This window comes from Sander vitreus, chromosome 22 (assembly GCF_031162955.1).
Source record: "Sander vitreus isolate 19-12246 chromosome 22, sanVit1, whole genome shotgun sequence".
In the NCBI taxonomy this organism is placed as follows: domain Eukaryota; kingdom Metazoa; phylum Chordata; class Actinopteri; order Perciformes; family Percidae; genus Sander; species Sander vitreus.
The window spans coordinates 14,881,777-14,908,408 of NC_135876.1; the positions used below are offsets into that span (position 1 = coordinate 14,881,777).

A 26,632-nucleotide genomic window follows, 5' to 3' on the forward strand; every position below is an offset into this window, starting at 1 on the left:
AGCTGCCCAGCTACGCATCTTCTCGGTATGGTGCCAATTTCAAGCCCGACTGGAAATAAGATCATTTGCAGATTATTAGATAGGAAGTGGCAATTTCATGTTAAAATGAACATGTTTAAAAGTGTGTCAAAAAGAAAGGGTTATTTTGGACCGTTTCTTTCATTAACACCTCACTGGTCTATTGCTTGGGGAGAACTAAAAGGGGACTGCTGTTACGCGCCTCGGGTGTGTCAGTGGACGTGACGGAAGTCCGCTATCCGGTGGCTGCACTGTGGGAACTGTATAAAACCGCGCCACTATCCAAAACGATGGGAAAAAGTTGCACTGGAGTTCAAGCGTGGTGTCCTGTTGCGTGATCTCCCGCAGCTATCCTCAGGAAACCAACAATCTCTATTCACTGACGATCAGCGCTGAGCGCCACAGCCAAGTGCGCTGTTTTAAGTCTACTCTGGAGGGGGAAAACCAACAGCAGGAATAAAACTGGTTTCATAATTTAGATTTGAAACCCGCTCGCTGCATCGGAGTCACCAGAGATGATGAATTTTATCCCCATCTGCCTGCTATGTGGATTGTATGGTGTTCTTGCAAAAGGTGAGTAACACGTTTACATGTGTTGATGCAACACCGCACAGAGCACCTGCTGTAATCATTTGAGCTGGTGTTGATAACTTGTTTAGCTAGCCTATTTAAAGTTCTTATCGAGTTTTTAGTTGTTAGTACACTCCAAACGGCTGTAAACTGAAAAGGAAACTAGTTAACCTTTAGTTTACATTAATTGCATTTTACGCACGAGTTTTTTTATGGATATTATTTTCCATAGAGGGTCCTCTAGGGTCAAAAGGCATCTTGACGCTCTTTAAAAAAGAATTTTATTTCCATAACCAAGGAACAGTCTTTTCTTTGAAGAAAAAAAAAAACTAAACAAAAGATGACTCACAAATGCGCCTCTTTATTGTGGCGAGCTGTGGTGCGGCTGCTCATTTAATTGGTCAATTAAGTCGTCGGTGCGGTCGGCTGTTTAGCTTGTAAATCTATATTAGCACCGAGTGCAGTGAGGGAGATAAGCGCTATCCTGCGGGACACTTGTTTGGATAATGCGGACCTCTGTGGCCCGGCTTCTTTTGCGCTTGGCCCCGGTTAAATGGACACACGCAGGGCGTTGTTTCCTGAGACTGATGAGTGTGTCTAATGAAAGTTCTGATTTAAAAGAACGAGGGGTCATGACCGACTGAAGGAAAAATATCCATTGGGCAGGAACCGGGGTTAATCTGTGCTTATTGCTGAAAACAGTCGGCAGGTTGCTTTTATGTGCCCTCTGTGGTATTATTACGGTGGCCGACAGGGGCAAACGCCCTGCAACTTAAGAAAACACACACAAATAGACAAAACACAAGCAAATTAAGAAAACAACTTAATTAATTTGACAACACATGCGCAGCATTCAGCAAACGCGCTGCAAATACACACAACCAAATACATAAACGCACTGCAACACAGAGAGAGAGAGAGAGAGAGAGAGAGAGAGAGAGAGAGAGAGAGACAGACACTGTAAATATTAAGTCTATGTTTGAGATATGTTTTCTCTTGTTTGGTGGGTGTGTCTCGGCTCAGGTCACAGGTGATAATCAATCAGCAGAGACGTCTGTAAACTCGTGGTAATAAAACATTTAAAACTGTATCAGCGTTTAACGTTGACGTTTGTTTAAGCCATATTACATGAGAGGGTTTCATTTCGAGGTCCGAAAGGCGCATTACTCAAGTGTAATATTGTGATTATACAACAACGGTTACCAACAAAATAAGTGATCAATCTGTATTCATATTGTGGAGCAATTCGCTCTTGAAATACAGAAAACAGACAGGATTTATAGTCCCTCCCTGTTTAGTAAACCAGCCAATTTACCGTGGGATTTATCAAACTGAATAAATCCCGCTCGCACATATAAAACACAAAACCGCTTTGCTAACTCCAACGTGTTGTAAGTAAGACATCTGCTGAAAAAGTTACTGTATTCATTAGCATGATTGCCGTACTGTTTAGTTCACAAACATCCAACACACCAAAGTACTGTAATATACCGGTCGGTCAATAATTTAAAATACTGTAGCTCAGTGCTTTCCAACCCTTCTGGTCTGAGGTTCCCCCACAGCCCTGTCATATAAACTCACATACCCCGCCCTATCAATTCCCAATGTGTTCACACTATTTATCATATTAAAGTGAATATTCTTACATTTTCATGCAACTGAACTGTAAACATTTAGGTTGGTTTGGTCAGAAATTCTACTAACTAGACCTTTTACTTGAAGTGTGGTTAATGTTTCAAAAGTCATCCATTACTTTTAGCTAATCATTTCAACTGTTAGCTAAGTCAGTAGGCCACTTTTAGCTATTTTTTTCTACCATTGATTACTTCGCTATATGTTTTAACATATGTGTTGAGTTGTTTTAGCTATTATATTGTTTTAAATCAATCATAATTCAATTATTATTTTTGATTAGTTAAGCTGCTCCACAATCTTTCCAAGTACCCACTGGCTACAGCAGAGATATCCCTTGCTGGGGCATCACTGGGTGCAGCGCGATTTGAAGCCACTGCAGTGGGCGTGGTTTCCTTGGGGATTTGAATATTTTCTAAATATTTAGCTTTACACTTGGCGACACATTTAGATATAACATTTAGATTTAACATTTAACATTTAGATATATATTTAAGATTTAGATATAATATTTAGATATATATTTTAGATTTAGATATAATATTTACATTTAACATTTAGATATAAATTTAACATTTAGATTTAGATATAACATTTAGATTTAACTTTTAACATTTAGATATATATTTAACATTTAGATTTAGATTTAACATTTAGATATAAATTTAACATTTAGATTTAGATATAACATTTAGATTTAACATTTAACATTTAGATATATATTTAACATTTAGATTTAGATTTAACATTTAGATATAAATTTAACATTTAGATTTAGATATAACATTTAGATTTAACATTTAACATTTAGATATATATTTAACATTTAGATGTATATTTAACATTTAGATTTAGATATAACATTTAGATTTAACATTTAACATTTAGATATATATTTAACATTTAGATGTATATTTAACATTTAGATTTAACATTTAACATTTATATATATATATATATATATATATATATAATTTCTGTCTCAAATGTGAGGAAAATGCGCTAAATGTGAGGAAAGTGAGCTAAATGTTGAAAATTTATCAGCTAAAAAATTGTAACCAAACTTTTACATTCGGCACCCCATAGAGGTCTGGAGAACTTCTGTTGTGTAATCTGGATGCTGCGTTTTTTTGTTGCATTTGTTTTCTGGGTTTGTGTGCTTTTCTTTTTGCATCGTTTCATATTTGCAGTGCGTTTATCTATTTGGTTGTCTTGTGTGTATTTGCAGTGCGTTTATCTATTTGGTTGTGTGTATTTGCAGTGCGTTTATGTATTTGGTTGTGTGTATTTGCAGTGCGTTTATGTATTTGGTTGTGTTGTGTGTATTTGCAGTGCGTTTATCTATTTGGTTGTGTTGTGTGTATTTGCAGTGCGTTTATGTATTTGGTTGTGTTGTGTGTATTTGCAGTGCGTTTATCTATTTGGTTGTGTTGTGTGTATTTGCAGTGCGTTTATGTATTTGGTTGTGTTGTGTGTATTTGCAGTGCGTTTATCTATTTGGTTGTGTTGTGTGTATTTGCAGTGCGTTTATCTATTTGGTTGTGTTGTGTGTATTTGCAGCGCGTTTATGTATTTGGTTGTGTTGTGTGTATTTGCAGTGCGTTTATGTATTTGGTTGTGTTGTGTGTATTTGCAGTGCGTTTATGTATTTGGTTGTGTTGTGTGTATTTGCAGTGCGTTTGCTGAATGCTGCGCATGTGTTGTCAAATTAATGAAGTTGTTTTCTTAATTTGCTTGTGTTTTGTCCATTTGTGTGTGTTTTCTTAAGTTGCAGAGCGTTTGCCCCTGTCGGCAACCGTATGTCATTGGTCTTTGGTCGCCAAAAGGGGAAAACAAACTAATTTAGTTTTTTCCCAGCAAAACGAAATAATGATTAACATCAATCAACGTCAAGTTAACAACTTCATACGCATAACCTGATATTTTAACATGGTAAATACAGATATGTCAGCAACACAATCTGTGACTTATTAACTATTAATTTATTTTTAAATATTTGTTTTAAATGTTGTCTCTGTTATATATATATATATATATATATATATATATATATATATATATATATAATTTTTTATTTTTTTTATTAAAGTAATCAAATTATGACGAGATCACGTGACCGTCGAACTGCATGGCTGTTCGAGAGCTCTACGTCCCATCTCTGTATTTTTATTAAAACTCAGGTCTATTCTTTTTCATTCGACGCCAATCCTTTGATTTGTCACCACGGTAACTTAGCAGAATGCCTGCAGGAGCGAAAAAGCAGACCCCGCTGCAGTTTAACCAAAGAATTCTGCCAACGACGCTAGCATGGCGGCTAGCGAGGTTTCTAATGCTAACGCGGATCTACGTATGGAGGAGGCCATGGCCAGGGTCCTGGAAAGGCAACAAAGCGGACTTCAATCAGCGGTACGCATCGCGGTGAAGGAAGCGTTGGCAGAAATTGACACCTCGCTTCAACACATCAGGACAGAGCTGGAGAGGCAGGGAACTAGCTACAGTAAGAGATCTATTTCAGCGACTAGACGAGGTGCAGAAGCAGGGGCGGATCTAGCTAGAAAAATATTTATGGGGTGGCGAGAGGGGGGCAGGGATTTTTGAGGGGTGGCAACATATGGCAGACGTATATATACTGAATTTTAATCACAGTTATCACAGTTTGATGATAAATAGTATGTACACTACAAAAGGGCACAGGCTGCCATTTACAAACTCATACAGACAAACTTAATCTCATGCAATCAATGTCTTGCATTTGAGGTTTCATGCGAAACAGTTCATAGTACCGCAGTTAGAAGTATGATAGAAGTAATGGGCATTATCACAGGAAAGGCATTAAGGTAAGACACAGGTGATGAGTGGCAGATGTGTGAGAGGGGAAGCAAACAGTTTTTGACTGTGTGAAAGAGGCAGCATTGCAGGCAGCATTTATACAAAAAGAAACTATACAAAGAAAAACGTAACCATAAAGATCTATGGAGATTGTTGGTGATGGCCCAGGCACTCTCTTTTCCCTTTCACTGTCTGAGCCCTGCACGTTATCTTGTCTCTCGCTTTCTCCCTCCTCATCTTGGTGATGCTCTCCCTTCATATCTTCACCGCTGTGGTGTTCTCCCACCTCCTCCTGTCCCTGGTCGCCTTGGCCATGTATAGTCGGATAGTTAATCGTTTTTTACCTCTTTCCTCATGTCTCTCCTTTCCTTGCGACTCCTGGCTCCCTCGCTTCGCGCCACTCAGTTTTCCAAACAAATCAGTCTCTTGCCGCTATGGCGTCATCTTGTGCTGCATTCACTGCAGTCGGACATTGGAGATTCACGCTCGTAAATTGTCAAATTGGCCATAACTTTTAATTCGTTGCTGCCAACTGGGGTGGCAGCAGGGGTGGCAAGGCTTTCTTTTAGGGTGGCATTTGCCACCCTATGCCACCCCGCTAGATCCGCCCTGCAGAAGGACAACAGACAGATAAGAAACACAGTGAAAGCCTGCAGAAGAAATAACATCCGAGTCACTGGGCTGAAAGAGGGTAGCGAAAAAGACGATCCAATTGGATTTTTGCAAAAACAGTTGCCAAAGTGGATTCCATCCTTACAGAACAGGGCTACCATCGAAATTGACAGGGCACACAGAATCTACAGCAAGGGGACAGCAACACGGACGCTGATACTCAGGTGTCTAAGATATCAGGACCGCCAAGCAATTATTCAGGGGGCGAGGAAAGTACAACAGGAAGGTCCAATTCGTGATTCCAACGCAACGCTGCGCTTTGAGCCTGACTACAGCACTTTCACTGTACAACGGTGCCAGAGATTTATAGGAGTGCAGAATAATCTGCATGCTAAAGGCATCCCAAACTTTCTCATTTATGCGGCAACTTTGAGAGTGAACCACAGAGGGAGAACGCTCACATTCACTGCACCCAAGAAGGCGGACAAGTTCTGTCGAGATTTGGAGATGAAGGAAGGAGACGTGGCGCTCACACTGAGTGCCATGCGACCGGACTGGGAGCTGTTATCGGGCCCGGAGGGCGGTGTGCGGGCCTCCGGTGCGGGAAGCTGAGCGGACGGACCCGAGGACTGTGGATTGGCGTATCTGGAAAACTGTGCAAGTTTAACCGAGGACACTGCATGTAAGTTTAGCAAACTGACTTTGGAGGGATCTTTGATGAGGCTGAAAGCATGACGGACATGGACTGCTTACTTTACACAGCCTAAGAACATAATAAACACTTATCTTATAATCTATATTACCACTCTTACATGGTTTGTTTCCCACATAGTCTATTTCAGAGCGTAATAGCTGGTCGAAATTATAGTGTATGAGCTTGGGAGCCGAGTTATAAGGAACATCTGATTAGACTACATTTTATAATCTATGTCTTACTTACTCCTACATGGCTGATTTGTTTTTTATACAGTTTATTTCAGAACTTAATAGATGGTTGGGACTTAGTTTCAGGGTTTTTTTGTAACATTGTTCATGTTTAACATAGGAAAGCATTAGACCTGTTTCAGTTAACCTGTGACTTTAGACAGGAGGGGTAGTTTTGAGCTGGAGTTTTTGTGCGAGTTGCGTTTGATGCGGCCACGTATCCTACAGAGAGGGAAGGGGGTCTGCGGTCTCGGAGGGCTAAGGGATTTATTTCATTTTTTTGTGTTTTCACCACACTGTGAAAGATCTAACAGCTCACCCTTTGCTACAGATTTATCAGTGAATTCCGGTAAGGTACTTGAGACATATATACACGTAAATTTTGAAAATGGCTGAACTTTCAATTCTTTCTGTTAACATCAGGGGGCTAAACGGACCGATCAAACGAGCTAAATTCCTGGACTATTTAAGAAGGAAGAACATAGACGTGGCGCTTATTCAAGAATCACATTTGTGTAAAAGAGATGTAAATCGTCTACAAAATAAATATTTCAAAGTTGCTGCTGCTGAACCAAGGGCTCCATTGTTTTGCTGTCACATAGCTGCACACTCACCATAGACAAAAGTAGTAAAGACTCTTCAGGCAGGATAGCATATATATGTACTACGATAAGGAGTAGGAAAATAGCGTTTGTCTCAGTATATGCACCGGCTACATATGATGAAAGCTTTTTCGCGCCTAACCAATGAATTGCTCTCTATCAATGAATACTCATTAATTATAGGGGGAGACATGAATGCGGTACTGGACTTGAATCAGGATAGATCAGGGGTCAACCACACGAAAGCCCAAAAATGCATATCCGACATGTTTAATGCAGTTGTGGAATCCCACGATCTTACAGATATATGGAGAATGCACAATCCTACTAGCAAGGATTACATGTTTCTTCCACACATCACCTCACCCACTCCCGCATTGATTATTTTTTGTGCTCCAGTGAACTTAAGGCAATGTTCCACACAATAGCAATGGAACCAGCAATCCTGTCGGACCACAATGCACTGATAACCACATTCTGTTGTGATATGTTAGGCGAAAAATCTAGAAGGTGGCAATTCAATAATTCCCTTCTCCAAAACACAGCTTTTGATACAGAATTTGGAGCCAAACTAGCGGAGTTCATATCAATCAATACTGACTCAGTTTTGGACCCGGCGTACATCTGGCAAGCCACTAAGGATTTATTAGAGATTTCACATCTTCCTTTGCAGCAAATTTGAAGAAAAAGAGAGAGGCAAGGATTGCGGAGTTGGAAGAACGTTGTAAATCGTTAGAGCAATCTCTCACACAGTCTCTAGTCACAAATCGAGCAGAGCTAAATTACTCACAATGCACAGAGTGAGGCAAAATTACTATTTTAATGGTTGTAAACCAAGCAAACTGCTAGCTCTGAAATTAAAACAAAGCGAGTCCAGAGCTGCTATCAGTAACATCCGCACGGACCAAGGTATCTCAACGAATCCTAAAGAGATCACTGCCACTTTCCAATCCTTTTATTCAAAGCTGTATGAATCCTCCTGCAATCCAGATCAGACACAGTGCCAAAAGTTCCTAAAAGGGCTAAACCTGCCTTTTCTTGACCCAGAGGAGGCAGAAGAACTGGATCAACCTATTACGTTAGAGGAACTCAAATCAGCATTAAAAACAACTAAGAAAGGGAAAACACCAGGTTTGGATGGATTTCCATCAGAACTCTTACTACAGTACTTTGGCACACTATCATTTTACAAACTTTAACCTCGGCCATAGAGAGGGGCACCTTTCATCAACAAACCAACACTGCACTAATTTCGGTCATACACAAAAAGGGCAAAGATCCTACGGAGTGCGCAAATTACAGGCCCATTAGCCTCATTGGGACTGATATTAAGCTTTATTCTAAAGTCTTGGCACTACGTCTAGAATGCTTCATCGAGAAGCTAGTCCACCCTTACCAATCAGGGTTTATACCAAAGCGTCAAGCTGCAGACAATATACGCAGATTACTCCATGTAATAGAAGAAGCCAAAAACCTCCCAACAACAGCAGCAGTTTTATCACTGGATGCTGAAAAGGCTTTTGACCGCCTAGAATGGAACTACTTGTGGCAAGTAATGGAGAGGCTTGTTTTGGGAGCCAAATTAATTGACATGGTAGTACTTTATATGCGAATCCCACGGCCATAGTCTCAACCAATGGCCTGCATTCACAACCATTCCCCATCACGCGGGGCTCGCAACAGGGATGCCCGCTCTCTCCCATGCTATTTGCAATCTCTCTTGAACCGTTAACCCAGGCAATAAGGCAAAATAAAATGACAATATGTAATGTCCAGATTAAATCTAATAACAACTCAATATCATTATTTGCAGATGATATTTTACTGTACATATCTGACCTTGAAGACTCTGTTCCAAAAATCCATACGATCTTTAACGAATTTGGCTCAATCTCCAGCTATAAAATCAATTGGAATAAATCTAATCTGGGGAACATGTGACATCAGCTATTAGTGATACAATATCAACCAAAAGCAAAATTACATATTTGGGCATTACCATTCACGCATCGCTACAGCGAGTTGTCCAGGACAACTATGAAACTATATTAAGTAGTGTTCAAAGGGATCTGACTAATTGGTCTGCGCTGCCGACATCGCTACGGTCCAGGATTGCGGTTGTTAAAATGAACATAGTTCCTCGAGTGAATTTCTTAAGTACAATGATCCCCTTACCCCCACCAATAAATTTCTGGAAGAATCTTGATACCGTAATCCGGCAGTATATTTGGAATAGTAAACAACCTAGGCTAAAATACTCTACCTTGCAGCATACCACAAACACGGGAGGCCTGGCCCTCCCCAACCTTAAAGTGTACCACAGAGCTTTTCAGGTACAGGCCCTCAGAGTGTGGATGGACCCCTCATCTACAGTTCCATGGAGAGAAATAGAGCAAAGCCTCACTGGAAGTCTAAGACTGCAAGACCTCGCCTTTGCAGGTGTGTGTCCAAAAAAGTGTATGCTAGCCTATGGCCCTATTATCACCAACACATTGACCAACTTTAAACAGGTGGAGGAGCAACTACGCTACACCAATAAGTGGCATTTGAGCACCCCAATTTGACACAACATGCACTTAATGTCTGGTAACAAACCTTTTGTTTGTAACCAGTGGAGTGACAGAGGTATTTATACTCTAGACCAGTTATTCAATGGGGAAGGTATGTTGAGTTTTGAGGACCTGAGAACTAGCTTTGAGATCCCTAGGACATCCTTTTTCCTTTATCTTCGTTTAAGATTAGCCCTAAAATGTTATGGCGTACCATGGGGAAACAGTCTTGAGACCCACCCAATCATTAAAGGGCTTGTTGATTTTCCTGCAAGAGGATTAGTCTCCAGGATTGATGCTAAACTGATGCAAGTATCTGTAGGAGAACTCCCAATAGTAAAGAAATGGGAGTGAGAGCTGAGCCCAGAGGGGAACGTCATTAATTGGGAGACAGTTTGGGACAACATTTCCCATTGTTCCAAGAACCCAAATCACCAGCAGATCCACTTCAACATATGTCATACTTTGTATGTACTGTTACTTAATGACGACTCTAAATTAAATCTGCTTGGGAGACAAAAGAAAGTTTGGTTAGCCGGCTCAACCGCGACCAAGAAAATGATAGCTTAACGCTGAAAAAAAAAAAGAGAGGAAGAGGGATGAGCGTTAAACTGAGTAATATTTTCCTAAGTGCAATACCAGTTGGTATACAAGGTGGAAAAAGAAGGCAGAACACAACAGAAATCCTCAGCTCGCTTGCTACTGTACATGTGACAGGGGACTACTGAGCTGGTTCGCGATTAGGAAATTATACTTGAGCAATCTATTATTTGGTTGTGAAACATAGACCACTGCTGTTCCACATTTTGTCATGTTGTCAAATGATGTAACTGGGGAACTGTCAGCTGTCACCAGGGCAACGAGTACACATATAGCATCCTTTTGACCCTTTGAGGTTTTGCAATTTCTCACGGTATAGTTAAACATGTGTGATTGAAGTAGAAGGTTATGAGACATGAGAAAAATCTGATTCTGAGCAGACACAGTAGAAGCAGCCGGAAACGCAAGCCATTAGCATTTCACAATCATGTATCTTCTGGTCACAAACACAGTGACAAGTGAACAGAAAATGATTTACACAAATAAAGATGTTTTAATGTCTTGCATGTTTTGTAAAAATTGTATCATTCACACCTACATTTGAGGAAACATTCATTATAAGCAAAAGCTTGAGATTTTTTGGAATTGTGATGTTTACTTACTTTTCAGGGGACAGTAGCAAGCATTTTAATATCTTGTGTGAGTTTAATGCACTGCAGCTGTTGGAAAAAATCCTAATGTTAACAATGTTAGATACAGTCAACAAGAGACCAACCTTTCCCACCAAAAATAACTTTAAAGGCAGTTTATATGGTTGATTAAGTTCAGGGTCAAAAATGATTAACATGCAGGCAGACACACTTGCAGGAATTGGAGTGGAATGGCAGTTTCCCAATGAATTTTAGTGATATTCTTCTGTGTTTTTTATTTATTTATTACCCATGTTCTACTGTTTGTTTTAATGTTTCGTGTGTTGCATGTTATGTGGTGGTCTACAAAGTTTTAAGGATGTCCTGCCTCTTAGACTATAAACCTAGTTTACCTACGGGTACCAATAAAGTAACCTGAACCTGAAAAAAAAAAAAAAAAAATCTATCTCAGGCCTAGTAGTGTAATTTAATTAGGCAAGATTTTAGGGAACTAACGTTAATTATATACATTTTCGATATGCATTTTGTCAATGTACTGATCTGTCAATCAACAACTATTTTTGGGGCAATTACTGCAATAAATATATAATGATGATAATAATTGGCTGTTGAGAATGCCAGGAGAGAGGTTTAACATACATCATCATACATTCATATGCATTTCAGATGGATACTTATTCATCTTCGTCAGTACCCATCCCAATGTCCTTGTTGCCATTGTTAAGATATTACAATAAACCTTATTAGTTTTAATAAAGATGATAATATCTGATAGAAGACCATTTTTAGAAACCACTCAATATAAAATGCACACCTAAATGTGACATAATACGTATATATTGTCAATTTATTGACATTTTAATTATTATTACTGTAAGTGTTTGGCTCACTTGTTGCATGATCACATCAAACTGCAGGAACTTGAAGGTATTAGATTAATTCTCTAGAAATTATTTCCAATTATTTTTTTGAGTTTACTTGCAGTGATTTCAGTACAAAAACCTTGAGGTGCATGTTTATTCAGTGTTGAAAATCACTTTTGTATGATTGTATTAACATCTGTGTCATCAAGTGTTTCTTTCAACATTCCTAATAAGGTATCGAAGGTATTTTCTCCAGTGGTGATGAGTGAGTGTGTGGAAAACTGCCAAAAAAGAATGATGGGCGTTTCAACAGAACTTTCTAGTTTTTAAGCAGAAAACTTGTGTGTATATTGCCTACTCACACACTGTGAAATCCAAGGAAATAGTATAGGAAGTGCTAGCAGTGTGAGTATTGCTAGATCTGCTCAATGGGGAATCCACGGAGAACAATGATGCTGACAATGAATGGTAATAATGGACTTTAGTGATAAACTAACTCGCTACTGTACAAATGATTTAACTACTGAGCGGTGAGACAGTTGTGTTCTGAGGAGTGTTTTGAGCTCTGTGTTGCACACTCTGTAAGAAGCAGTCACAGAGAAGGACGGACTTCCCTGAATGATGTTTCCGCTGTTGGAAGGAAGGAAGGGCGGACAGTCGTCTTCATTTCTCATTAATAAACTTCAGCGATGGAGTGGAGAAATGCCTTTATTTGATAAACAAGAGGGACACTGCTTACGCATTTCCACACAAGTTGTCAAGTGGCCTGAGTGAGGAGATGTGGAGGGGGTCACAGATACTGTATACTGATACTGGATGGAGTACGTGCTGTGGAGCTGGGACTCACCAAGACGGGTTCTGCAATCAGTCAAAAGTCCGGTTTAGTCCGGTTTGTAATGGGCAGAGTTAACAGAAACTGTCCAAGATATTTATTGGTTGTAAAGTGTTTTGTCTTCCTGAATTTCCTTGGAAAGTGATCTCATAGAGATCTGAGTCACCACAAAGGGTGGTGTACCATTCATGACTCCCAATCATATGATTAGAATTTAATATAAAAGCATCCAACATTTTGCCATATTAATAAACTAGACATTCTGCTTCAGTGGAGTCCCAGTGCTCAAGCCCCCAATTCAGAAAGTAAACATCCTGCCAGATGTCCCTAAAGAATACTGTATAATGAAGTCTTACAAGCTGAACTTGACCTCTGACCTCTCTGGAGATGTCCATATGTTGATGAATAAATCCTTATCACCTTATAATTATTAGTATCTACCCATACTCCAACTTGTTTAGTGATGGAGTTGCTGCCACTACAAATGTCTTCTGATTTTTCATCCTCTTTCCTGCCTCTGCAGACAAAGATCAAAAGGGGAAGTACAGCGTTCCTATCCTGGATGTGAAAACCCGGCAGCTGGTCCTTGACACCAACCAGACACTACAGCTCAGCTGCAGGTGAGTTTAAGGTAGATAGATCCAGGCCATGAAAACCTTAATTTGGGCAATGGTGAAGCATGGCAATCACAATGATTGATACCTGTGAATCAAAGCAAACACACCCCTTAAACATTCCCATCTTAAACCTTAATAACTTAGCATTAATAGAAAAATCATTGTCAAAATCACCACCAAGACACTTATTAGAATGTAATGTTAGACACCAAGACGAGGTAGAAGCAATTTTCTGACCTTTTTACCAACTTAAATCTTTATTGCTAAGAGATTTGCAACATTAAATACTATGGTAACAGAGAACATTCACATTTTTTTCCATCATTCATGCAGTCTTATTGATGGATTCATTTTTAGCTACATACAGATATTTCTGTTTTGAATCTTGTATAATGGCAATTCTTCCCATTGTCCTTCCAGATGTGCTTCTTGTACTCTCAATATATACGTTTTTCTATTTTCTTCAGCAGTTACTGCCCAGTGGTGCTGTGTCAGGGAAGTTATTCGTCCCCAGCTCGTCTCAATATCTTTTTTACTTGCATTTGATAGTATTTTAGCCAAAAATCTGTTCCTTCCTTACACTCTCAAAAGTGTTGTTCTCATTTTCCACACTCAACACAAAAAACAACAAAATCAGAATGGGCGCCCGCTCCACCAGGTGAGCTACCCAGGCGCCTACCTTTATAGCATATCTTCATTAGCAGAATGTGAATGCACATACAAAGACGGCCAAGTTTTGGGTGCCCTGGTAGCTCTGGAGTACCATTAAGGCTTACTGCAGTGGCACAGGTTCAAGTCCAGCCCAGGGCCCTTTGCTGCATGTCTTCCCCTCTCTCTCCCCCTACCTTTCCTGTCTGTCTCTCTCACTATCAAATAAAGCAGCAATGCCAAAAAAATAATCTTTGCAGAAATTGTTTTCTAAGCAAACTATCAACCCCTTGTAACTTTTGACCAGGGGTCGCTGGGAGCTGACATGGGCGTTCCCATCAGGTTTGGCCAGAGATCAGGTGCAAGTGGAGGAGTCTCGCTGTGGGAGGACAAGCCAGCAGTACTGCAGCCGTTTGATGGTCATCAGCACCCAGACCCAGCACACTGGCCTCTTCCGCTGCCGATACCGACACCGAACCCAAAAACAGACCTCCATCTATGTATATGTCACAGGTAAGACACTGCTGCCTGAGGTCAAAAGAACAGCACTTATTTTCTTATCTGTCTTTCTTTCTAGCTGCACTCATTGAGCAGCCCCTCACACCTTCACCCCCTTATGCGTATTGTTTATATCAGGTTAAACAGGATGTGGTGGGTGCTAAATACAGACCAATGCCAGAGAGCCAATTATATCCAAACACTTTTTGTCCCAACAACACATCCTTCTAGATGACTCTGGCACAGTTTCACCCACCCCCACCCCCTCTCCTCCTCTTTTTTCAACCCGGGCCTACCTCCCTGTTGTCTATATATAATTCCTTTTTTACTTTCGTTTACGTGCTACCTCGAGGCCAGGAATAGCCCAGCTGCTGAAAGGCTCAGGCCTGGGCAGAGTTTCCCAGGGCATCAGCCTTATCTGCTCTGCTCAGCCTTGCTTGAAGCATCCTGTGCTTGGGGGAGGAGGGGAAGCGCTTGAAGGGGGTGTGCTGGGAGGGGATGTCGCTGTGTCTCTACAAGGTGGTGGTGGGGAGGTGTGTCGAAGTTTGTGTATGTGTGTGTGTGTGTGAGGAACTGAGAAGGATAAGATGAAGGCCAGTGGCTCAGTGGTATCAAGGGGCAGAGGAGGCACGATGTCTACCCGGCCCGCTCCTCCCTGTCCTGGAGGGTGGCTCTGTTCAGGCTGGGCTGTGCTGGGCACGGAGCTGGGCTGGAGGCCAGGGTCACAGGGCACGCTACTGTTTGGCCAACAGGACCCTCGGGGGCCATCAATTGCTCAGGTCACCATGTCCATTAAGCATCAGACTTGGCCTGCGGCTCTGCTCAGACATTGCCTCCCTCCCCGAGTCCTCTATTAGGAATCAAAGCAAGAGAAGGAAGCCCTCAGTCCGTTAGTCCTTTGGGTACTTTTGTTCGAATGTTCAGAGATTTGCTTCTTGAATAACACCCTACGGTAACAAACAATACAGTGAGCAACACCCAGACTTTTCAATGGCACAGAACTATTACAGTAGTTGAGCTGGGAGGAGAAAGTTCAGCGAGGCCGTTTGATGCTTCTAAACAATCTATGTGTTTATTGTTGACTACAGGCTGTCATTTGCTGAAAGGGTATTGAATGAATGGGTGTGGAGGACAGAGTATGTTTAGGAGTGTGTGTCTGTTTGTTTTTGTTTGTTGCTGAGATTGATACTTGGGAGTGTGTGTGTGTTTGTGCATAAAGGCAGGTGATTTGTTTTCTTTCCTTTCTGTGTGTGCATGAAATTAAGGGGTCAGTTCACAGAAAATTACAGATTCTTTTTTTAAAACTGAACATAGGGCTGATCAAAGAACGTGCAAATGTTGTTCTTTAGGTTAAAAAGAAAAACAATCTGTCAAAGATAAGATAGTGAAGCTCAGTGCACTTTATATTAAATATGCAAAAACACCACACACACACACACACACACACACACACACACACACACTTCTGAAACCAAACTTGCCATGCTGTATGATTGTATTGATTTTAGGAGTCCATATTTTGAGATATTTGTCTTTTTTTATTTCTATATACAACAGCAGCATCTTTTTTTTTGTCTCCTTGTAAAACGTTTCAATGGAACTATTCTCTACCAGAAAAATATGTTTTATAAAAACTGTTGGCAGTTATGTCGGTGGATTATCCAGAGTAACCAGTTTCTGGAAAGAGATGTTCTTGTTGAATTTCTTAAATGTCAGTTTTCAATGCTGTTAAAGCTGGAGTGGGTAGAAAGCAAAAAGAAACCCACCAGAATTTGTAGTAGAGTGAGACATCTTCTTGCAGCTCTCCCTCTCCCCTCTGTCACACGGGCTTATACATGTGCAGAACAGCCAATAGGAACTTCCTATTGGAATTTCTGAAATGACCTGTGATCGGTCCGAGTCTCCTGTCACAGGCTAGATTTTCTAAAGCCTTAAAACCAGAGCTAAGAAAGGTGCAGAAGTCTAGTTTTTTTCTCAGACCACGTGAATTACAATATCCTGAAAGGTTATTATGAAGTTTTTGCCAACATTGCCAAAAAAAAAATTCCTACCACAGCTTTAAAGCCTAAAACCTAATTTTATTCACCTCCTGGTATGGAGGCCGAAACAATGAATAGAGCTGAAATAATGAATCAATTAATTGAAAAGTCCATCTACAAAATGTTTATATATGCACTAATTTGGATAATTGATTAATAATTTCTGTCCTTTTTCCAGCAAAAAATATCAACAATTCTCTGTTTCTAGCTTCTTAGGATTTTCAGATTTTCTCTCTTTTATATCACTGCAAATGTTATATATTTCAGTTTGGTTGTAGAAAACAAGACATTTGAAGATGTCAACTTGTGATCCGAGAAGCTGTTATGGGCATTTCTGTGAACTGACCTTTTAAACTGTACACATGGTTGTATACTTTAATTTATGTGATATTAAAAAGAGTCATGCTTATTATCTGTACCCTATGTGTCCCTGACCGCAGTGTTTGGGTTTCAGACAGCCAGCAGCCATTTGTGGAACATCCGGGTATGAGCCCAGATGTGTTGTACATGAAGGAGAAGCAGCCGCTGGTCATCCCCTGCCGGGTCACCCACCCTAACACCAGCACCACACTGGTCAAGGTCAGTGCAGGAAATATGAATGAAATGACAAGTGACAGTTTGAATATCTTTATAAATTCATGTTTGGGTGCAGAGATCTGCTCTGCATCATGATCGCCACATGTAGTAAGTGTATATTTCTCTTCCCAATCACACCACTCACATTCTCTGCATATTATCACTTCCCAGTTTTTTCATCGGTGCTCACATATGCACACAATGCACCGTCCCGTTGTTTCCCCCTCTCCAGATCATTCACCACATTGTTCTTATCTTGGCAGCCATTTCTCTGTGGCGTGTGGGTCCGTTTGTTTGTGTCCGTCTGCGGATATGTGTGAAAGTGTGTGCGGATATGGTTGTGAGTGTTGGTGCTTGAGTGCTGAGTGATACTAAGTGCAAAGGGGATCATTTAGAGTGCTTGTTGTCTGCATGTGTGTCTGCTTTTGTATGTTTCTGTATGGATTTCATTTGCCTGTGAATGAAGCAAAACCACCTGTCTGCTTAAATCTCCAAGGAAACCTTCTGCTCAAAGATGCCCCTTTCTTTACTTACTTTTTCCGATGGAGCGGCGCCCACAGCGTCCTGTTGGCACTGTTTCTACCGCTGGAGACAGGACATGGGATCTGGAGTGCCCATTTGGCCCCTGGCCAGCACCAGTTTCCACATCTCATCATCTACCTCTTGTAGTAGGAATCCTGGCTGCCAACTTCCCCCAACTGATGCTTTAAACAGCTGGTTTGTCAGAAGGAGGAAGCAGAGGTAGCTACTGTTGGCCCCAATAGATCAAAGTAAAGAAAATTCCCTTTAATCACGAATGCTGATCATTAATATGACGGCCTGTGCGTCACTGTGAGAAGCTTATTATAGTATAAGTACAATAGAGTAGTTGTAAAACATACAGAAGGCTCTGGACTAGACTGTATTTGTATGTATTAGATGCACAAGACACTCCAACAATGTAGCATCACACTTCTATAAAGTGTAATGACTTGCAAGTGACAAATTAAAACAGAATGGTCAAAATTGTTGCAGCATTTCCTGACTCTTAGACGCTAGTATGGTTTAAAGTTACATCCTAGGTCATACACTTTCCATTATACAACTCTAAACTTTGTTAGACCCTCTCTGCCTGGTAAATGTCTTTCAAACTCCTCACCACCACACACTTTCTTTTAATAATTAGTTATATCAAAAGTCTGAGGATTATCAAAGTTATTACAATTCATCCTGAGGTGGAACATGAATGTCTAAACTAAATTTCATATGAATCCATCCTATAGTTGTCGAAACATTTTTTTTCAAAACTACAAATGTACCTTGTGTTAGGCAAGAGGAAAAGTCAGGGGATGGTCAAAGTCGGAAGGATTCATTCTGGTCTGAACTAAATTTCATGGCAATCCATTTAATGGTTGTTGAGATATTTCAGACCAACATCGCCATCCATAGAGCCACAGTGCTAGTATGGCTAAAAGACAAGAGGAAATCTGCAACAGGAGGAAATATCTCGGAACTTGAATTTCTCTGTTTTTGGGATCCAGGAAGTGCAAAAACATCATTTGGACAAACCAGACCATGCATGACATGTCCTTCTAGTTCTAACTGTGATCTGGTCCTTAAAATAACATGGCTGGACACCAACACACACATGTGTTTTTTGTCTAGCTTCCATCTCCTCACAAATGCCTGGAACCTCAAAAGTAATTATTCTAAAAATAGCTGTTCTCCTCCTTTGTCTCCCTTTTCTAACCCTGTGCTGGCCCAACCATAATTCCACTGCCTGTTACACTGCCCTCTGGAGTGTTTTTTTCCTGGAGGGATTTTGCACTTTGTCTGGCTCTCTAATATGACCCTTCTCAGCGGGAACAATACCCAGGAGGCTCTGCTCTCTCGCTCTCACTGTGAAAGTGACCAGGAGGTCCGGGATGATGGGGTTGACCTGGGGTTCCAGTCTAAATGTCTATATCCTGTAGTAACAGGATGCGAGGAGATGGACTGGAGTCACGTTGCTCATATCCTGACTCCTTTTACTAATTCGCTCCTCCTCCTGTTTCTCCACCTCCACCTTTGCATAACCTCCATGTAGGTTTGCTGGATGAGGGTAAGAGGGGCAGAGAGGGTACTAAGGGTGCTCAGACTGGGGGGTGAGTGAATTTGGGAGGACGGAACAGTGGGAAGCATCTACTTTACAGGACGGAGAGAGGAGGCGGAGCTCAGTTGCGTCTGAGAGGATCGCCTCATTCTGGGAGGGGGGATATCAGCCAGTTCACACTGGGAGTGCAGGAGTGGGGGGAATGTGTGTGTGGTGGTTGTGTGTGTGTGTGTGTGTGTGTGTGTGTGTGTGTGTGTGTGTGTGTGTGTGTGTGTGGGGGGGGTCACCTGTTCCCTTGAGAGTGGGTGGGAGGCTTCCACTGTGTCACAGAAATTCTAGTAAACATTTCCTTGAGGCTGCCTCTGAGAAAACAACAAGGTTACACAAGTGTCCATGTCAAGGTAGCCAAGTATTATGAAACCAACACTGTGAGAATACAGGCAGCATCATCTGGGGTTTCATTTGACATATTTTACTCTCTGATTCCAAACCGGACCTGCGGCTGTCTTAATACAACCTGAGGTGGATTGGTCCAGTAAAAGTGAAAATGAAAACTCACACCGAGCCAAGAGGAGCTGGATTTGAGCCCCTGGAACAGTGAAAAATAAAATAAACAGCACACACTTTGAATATTTATAATGAGGTCTATGCATTAAAATGATGCATTTGTGAAAAACACAAAATACAGCTTTGTGAGGAAAATCTTCAAATACGTTGTCATTTTAAATTCAATATTCAGGGCCTGAAAGACGTGCAGTTGACTTGGCATTTTTTTATGAAGACTTGTGCCTTCACTTGAGACTTGCTTTTACAAGACTTAAAAATTGACTTGGACTTTTTTTAAATTATTTAAGATTTGAGGTCCATTTAGTAGCTGTTGTGGAGTTTTCAATCATACTTGAGATTTGACTCCAACTTGCCCCCCAAAAGACTCAATGGATTTTTTATTGACATGTATTGCTTGCTTTTGGGGGTAGAGGCAATGCATCTTAGGATTTATTTTCTGTCTGGCAGCAAATAATGCAGAAGAACGCGGTTTTCTCTTATGTATTTTTTCACCGGTAGTGTTGCACATCACATGTGACCATGTTCCTTCCCTATTTGCAATGTTTTAATGTTTAATCATTGGGATGGTTTTCTGTAGCTTGTTCCTTAATTTCTCCACTTGCACAGTACAAGTACGTGAGATTGGTGTAAGTGTGTCCTTGTTGGCATGCTTCTGGTAGAGTAAAACATTTGATGGGTGTTGTCTTCTCCTCCCTCCTCCCACAGTTCCCCAATCACAGCCTGAGTCCAGACCAGAGGAACATCATTTGGAACAGCAAGCAGGGCTTCACCATCCGAACTCCCACCTTCTATTACATTGGCCTCTTCTACTGCCAGACAATCACTGACGGCGTCACACACAAGTCACGTATATACTTTGTACACAGACCAGGTCAGCAGTGCATGAATTCCTTTTAGATATAAACATACATAAACATGTATGTATGTCTCAGTGGTGTCTATGCAAAAACCCTAGTCCACTCTGACTATATATATACATTTTAAACATAACTATATATTTTTTCTTTCTTGTCACAGTGAGTAACATCATGGAGGTCTATCTGAACAGCACTGGACCTGTGCAGGCCCTGAAGGGAGAGAGACTAGTCTTGAACTGCACTGCCACCGGGGAGTTGAACACCAGAGTCAACATCACCTGGGACTACCCCGGAAAGGTCAGACCTGCATTAAAGTCTGCAGAGACAAATTACCTTTGGCAGAGACTGAGCAGCGGTGTATAGTTCTATTAACATTCAGTTCCTATTCAAGTAAACAGACTAGTTATTTTATTGATATTTAAAAGTAGAAAATACTTATTTAAAAGTTTGTTTGAGCAAAAGTAAAAGATCACTCATTTAAATGTAGCGTAAGTAAACCAATTCGAAATAATCCACAAAAAGTGCACAATTTAAAGAAAGCAAGCTCACTCTTTATTTACTATCAATTCTTTCACTTCAATTTTTCGAAGTTCACAGAAGCTGATAACATTTTTATGTTGCAATCGATGTGATCTTAACTGAAGTACCAGTGCTGTACCACTTTCTAATAAGGCCTATGTCATTAGGGGTTTATTAGTCTATATCCACAACCTTCCACTTCCGGAATTGCCCCGTTCCTGCCGGAAATTCCGCCATATGTCCATCTTTCGGCTGGATGTCCGTTACCTTCAGTTTTCTTTGTGTTGGAATTTTAAACTCCGGTGGACTTATGAGGACTCCTCAGATCTCTGCAGAGTAAATCCAGGCAGCTAGCAGACTACCTGTCCAATCTGAGTTTTCTCTCGCACGACTAAAACAACTTTTGAATGTACACGTTCCACCAAAACAAGTTCCTTCCCGAGATTGTAAAAAAATATTATATTAGATTGACTACATGCTGCAGAGCATTTTTTCCATTATTAACAAATTTACATTTACAACTCGGAACTTGATAGATCATTACAATTAAAGAACCTTTATTAATGACTTGCCCATTATCTAACAGGCTTTTAAGTAAGTCATTTATAAAGGCCTGTGGGTTTCTGACTAATAATAATATACTTTTTAATAATAAAAATCTTACTTTTTAATCTTTCTTTGATAGTTTGACAGTAGAGACAGACAGGAAAAGTGGGGGTAGAGTGAATGGATGACATGCAACATCAAGTGGAATCAAACCAAGGATGTGGTTAAATAAAACGACAATTTCAGTTATGCTAGATGAGGATATGAATTGTCTTTATTGATGCCATATTACAGGTGTATAAGAATTAAAACTTCACTTATTAACCATTAATAAAGCATTTAATTACAACTTTTAAACCCTTTACAAACTATAATTTATCAGAAAATGGTCCTTACATACCTTAAATAAAAAATAAGAAACGTAAATGTGAAAAATTCAGTCAAGAGGTGACATGCTGCACTGTTGGTTAAAAAAGTTACCAGCACTTGGGTTCAGATGTTTTCAAAATAGATTTAAGAACACACAGATGAGTCTTCAGTGTTAATTATGTGGCTCTTCATCTCTCTGCACCTTCAGAATAACAACACAGGCTCCACTTCCAAGAGGCTCTTGAAACACAGAACGCATATGTTGTTCTACAATATTCTGACCATCCCGAAGCTCCAGCGTTCAGACCGAGGCCTCTACACCTGCCGCGTGACCAGCGGGGAAAAATCCAAACAACAGAAAGTCACTGTTACAGTCTATGGTGAGTGTAACTGACTCACCCTGACATTTATGTGATTCAACCGCAGACAGATTGTCTGGAGTGTGGTGGATAGATGTCACAACAATGATCAAACTTTTCCATTCACTTTCTTAATCTTACACAAATATGTGCATGTTTTTCTTAAATTTTTAAATTTTAGACCGTCCGTTTATTCGCCTGAAGTCCAGACATGGATCTATGATGGAGGTACAGGCAGGACAGAAATCTTACAGAATCTCTCCCAAACTACGAGCGTTCCCTACCCCTGAAGTCACTTGGTAAGAGATCACCTTGATCCCAAAAATGAAACCTAACTGCCTTGTTTTTTGTCTTTAGTTTTTTTTTGCCTCCCTTTCCTAATGTCTAAATAAAGCTTGTTTGCGTACCGTATCTATTTTAATCTCTGGCACACTTTCTCAACACAATTTCCTTTGAAAGGCCTTGGGATGATGTTTGTTTTAGCAACCAAGCATTGCTCATCATATTACATGTATTAATTAATTAAAATGATTGAAGTAATTCTGTAATTTTAGACTTTCAAATGATTTTCCTCCTTTAAACTTTGGTTTATACTGACAATCATACAGTCCCTGAAACTTTGCTCAGAGGTCTTTTTTTCTGACAGGTTAAAGGATGGCATGGTGGCAGCAGAGCAATGCTCCAGATACCACATGGATGGGAATTCCCTGGTGATCAGGGATGTGGCAGAGGAGGATGCTGGGAAGTACACTGTCCTGGTACGAATCCAGGAACATGGACTCTACCAGAATCTCACACTCACTCTTGTGGTAAATGGTGAGAAATTAAATTCTTCACCCACCAACGACCTTTAGCTTTGTCTTCAACTTCCCTCAGTGTTAAAACTTTTGTGTTTATTTGGGCTTCTTGTCTGACAGTGAGTCCTCAGATAGGGGAGAAAGCGGTGTCGTTGCAAGACCCGGGCTCGGTGCCACAGGGGAGCAGACAAGCCCTCCATTGCACATCCCACGGAGTCCCTCCTCCACACATCCAGTGGCTATGGCATCCCTGCCCATCCAAAGGCCTGTAAGTAGCCCAGAAGACTAAATGCAGTGCAGTGTGCACATTCAAATCCTGCCTCTACAATGAGCTGTAAACCATTTAAAATTGCACCAGCTGGAATAAGCTTCAATATAGTATAAAAGTCTTAAAAAAAAAAAAAAAAAAAAATAAATATATATATATATATATTATTTTCAAATAGTTAAATTCATAAAATGGCACATTGTTGCTGTTTTTAGTTGATATCAATTTAAACTTTCAATATTTTGTACATCTTTTGGCTGCAAAGGCTAAAAATAATATCAATGCCATAATGTTACAAACATCACAAAAAATGATGTCCTGCTATGTTTGTCGGCTTTTGGTGTTGGTGTTGGTGTGTTGGTTGTGTTGGTTGTGGTGGTGGTGGTAGTGGTGGGTGTGTGTGTGTGTGTGTGTGTGTGTGTGTGTGTGTGTGTGTGTGTGTGTGTGTGTGTGTGTGTGTGTGTGTGATTTTTAAAAATGAGACATGTTTTGTCTATTTCAGCATGGGTTCAGACAGCATTTCCTTCTTGTAACCAGAACAGATGCCTTTGGGGGCCTTTTGTGTGCGCGAATGTCTGAACATGTGTGTGCGTTTATTTGTGTGTGTGTGTGTGTGTGTGTGTGTGTGTGTGTGTGTGTGTGTGTGTGTGTATGTACATGTATGTGTGTGTGTCTCATCATGTCTGTGTTTATATGTTTGCTTGTTTGTGCAACTCTTTCATATGTTTGTTCTCTTACTGTCCGTATTTCCATTTTTTTGTTTGTTTAAGTGTATACAAATGTGTAGTGTGTGTGTGTGTGTGTGTGTGTGTGTGTGTGTGTGTGCCTGGTGCATTCACAGACAGTACACCGTGTATCTTAGACTTGAAAGGACAGAGAAAAAAAACACACTTCAATAGAAGCCAGTTCCGTGCTCTCAGTCACGATTTGTTGGTTTCTAAATCAAACGCTATGATTTAATGAATTTCCTGTCCAGGACGCAGGGTAAGAGGCCTGTTTATTATTGTGATTGCACACCGCATCCTGTGATGCCTTTTCTTATATCTGACACACACACTATATATAAAGTTCTCATGAGAAATGGCCCAACCCAGTGATACCGAGGGACAGTCATTTGGTCAATAACACACACGAGTACTCAAGCAGGCACTTGGCAGAAACATTGATTGAGTTGTTCTTGGAGGTCAGACACTTATTGTGTTGCTTATGACCAAGTCAGAAAGGTTAAGTATTACCTGAGAGCACCACAGCAGCCGCCCATACTCTATTCCCCCTCTGAGACACACTGACATCATCAGTGTACTTGACCCTTAACACCGGCACTCTCATATGGCGCCATGCCGTGGTGCCTCCAGTGTGGTTTAATCTGTCCGTCTCTGCCAAATGTAACCTACACAATGTACATGAATATCTCTTTATCACCAGCTGGTGATGCTTAAGTATCTGATATTTATTCTGAATCTAGGTAGAGTGATATAAACTCTTTATCCTGCAGAAATTTCAACCTTTACCTAGAAGATCTGTTGCATATTCAGAAAATATATTTAGATTTTCAGGTAAAAACTATAATGAAATTTTGCTTCTGTTGTACCTAATTATGGTTTCATAGTGTAGACGCACAGTATGTATGAGAGCAGAGTTGATCTTGTTTCATCATGATGAGAGTCACATGCAATCTGCACATGAGAAAAAACTGCCAATTTTATAATTAATTTGGTGATTCAGTGCTTGATGAATCAATTGAAATTGATTCTGATTGCGGTGTAAGTCAAATTTCAATTTGAAATGTATTCAGTCTATAAATTACACAAACAATTTGGCATAAAAGAAAACATTTCACTGAAGCACTGAAGCTGCAGTTTATTAACATTAAGGAACTAAAGTATAATTGCACATTATTATGTTCCAGCAGATTACATTTGGTCTCTTCACTGGCTGATTTACGGTCCTTTGTAAAGCTCTGTTCTGGTTCGCATTGAGTGTATTTCTTTAGTTAGTTTTTGGCTGGATCCTCACAAGGCCCTTGTTCTTTGCAGCCCGGCTGCACCACAAGCCTGACGCCGCGCTGGAGAAGGCCCAGGGATAGTGGACCAGGCTGGGCCAGGCTGATGGGGGGCCTCACGCCTGGGCCCTGGGCCACTCCTGGGTCTGGCCCTGGGAACCGCAGCGCTCTTATCTGGCCTGGGCAGGAGGCGCACTGGGCTTCCTGTGCAAAAATCAGAGCGCTTTTCCTCTAGTTGTTTGGCTTCCTCTCCGACGCGAGACGCTTCCCAGCAGCGTGATTGTCCCTTCGTCTTCAAACGTGGCACAGTCCGCTTCCTCAAGAGCTTGATCTATTCTTGAGAGCCCCCCCCACACACACACACACACACACCCCTTCCCCCAACTCTGCTGCCCCCCACACATACATCTCCAACCCCTTCCCTCACCAGTTCTGCCCTTCACCCCAACCAAGCATCAAGAACAACTCCCCATCGCCTCCCACCCTGGAGCCCATCCCCTCCACCACCACCACCTCCACACACTCATCAGTGCTTCTCCACAGCAGCCAGAACCCTCAGTGACATTACCAGTGATCCCATATGATGATTCTGTGCTTGCTAAACTGGTGTGGAAAGTGAGGAAAGTGACTTGAAACACTGCTGAGCAGTGAAAGACCAGGAGACAAAGGAAACAAGGGGGAAAATCAGCCACATCACTAAGGATATAAGGACACCTGCTTTACTGATTATTTATTTCCTTCATTTCCCCAATTTAAGTCATCCCCTCGCACCCAGCCATGCTGTAGTTTTATGCTTTTTTTACATTACACAGACATTTTGAGCCAGAAGAAGTGCAATTCCATTCATCCACCAGCCACATTTCTGGAGCTGCTTTGCTTGTTTTTTGTGTCCTAGAGTGGTACTATAATGGGTGTATGAACCGTGCCTGTCCCAAGCCCTAATCTGATTCTGACATCCACAAAAGCTGTGAGTTTCTTTTCCGATTTCTTAGCCACTGGTAGAAGGTCAAATGTGCTCACCTTGGACGGGCAAAACAGGAGAGAGGACAAGCTTTGTGTTGTTCACTATGGGATGCTTACAGTTCTCTATTATTAAAGACTGACGGTCAGCAGACGCCTACCATGTAGGAAGTCTCCACAGACCAGAGACTATGACCATCCTCTATCATATTATGTCATCCTTTGTCGTCTAGTGTTATCCCATGTCAAAATGTCTTGTTTGTCAAATGATGTCAGTATAACAGCCTTGTTGTCTTTGTATTGAAAGTTTATTAATGG

At 40.9% G+C, this 26,632-nt stretch overlaps 1 protein-coding gene across 2 annotated transcripts in view; it reads left to right on the forward strand.

The window, feature by feature from the left end:
• Positions 1 to 2: 2 nt before the first annotated feature.
• flt1 (fms related receptor tyrosine kinase 1) overlaps positions 3 to 26,632 on the forward strand; it is a 57,989-nt gene continuing 31,359 nt past the window's right edge. The window contains exons 1-11 of one of the 2 annotated variants that reach the window (XM_078280195.1): positions 8 to 591; positions 13,145 to 13,241; positions 14,194 to 14,399; positions 16,878 to 17,002; positions 20,343 to 20,508; positions 20,655 to 20,791; positions 22,137 to 22,308; positions 22,469 to 22,586; positions 22,934 to 23,103; positions 23,205 to 23,352; positions 25,389 to 25,700. In XM_078280195.1, the coding sequence (XP_078136321.1) occupies positions 534 to 591; positions 13,145 to 13,241; positions 14,194 to 14,399; positions 16,878 to 17,002; positions 20,343 to 20,508; positions 20,655 to 20,791; positions 22,137 to 22,308; positions 22,469 to 22,586; positions 22,934 to 23,103; positions 23,205 to 23,352; positions 25,389 to 25,410 (1,419 nt within the window). In that variant the 5' untranslated portion in view covers positions 8 to 533 and the 3' untranslated portion in view covers positions 25,411 to 25,700. Of the gene's footprint in view, positions 592 to 13,144; positions 13,242 to 14,193; positions 14,400 to 16,877; positions 17,003 to 20,342; positions 20,509 to 20,654; positions 20,792 to 22,136; positions 22,309 to 22,468; positions 22,587 to 22,933; positions 23,104 to 23,204; positions 23,353 to 25,388; positions 25,701 to 26,632 lie in introns of those variants that run through there. The other variant, XM_078280194.1, reaches the window with a different exon arrangement.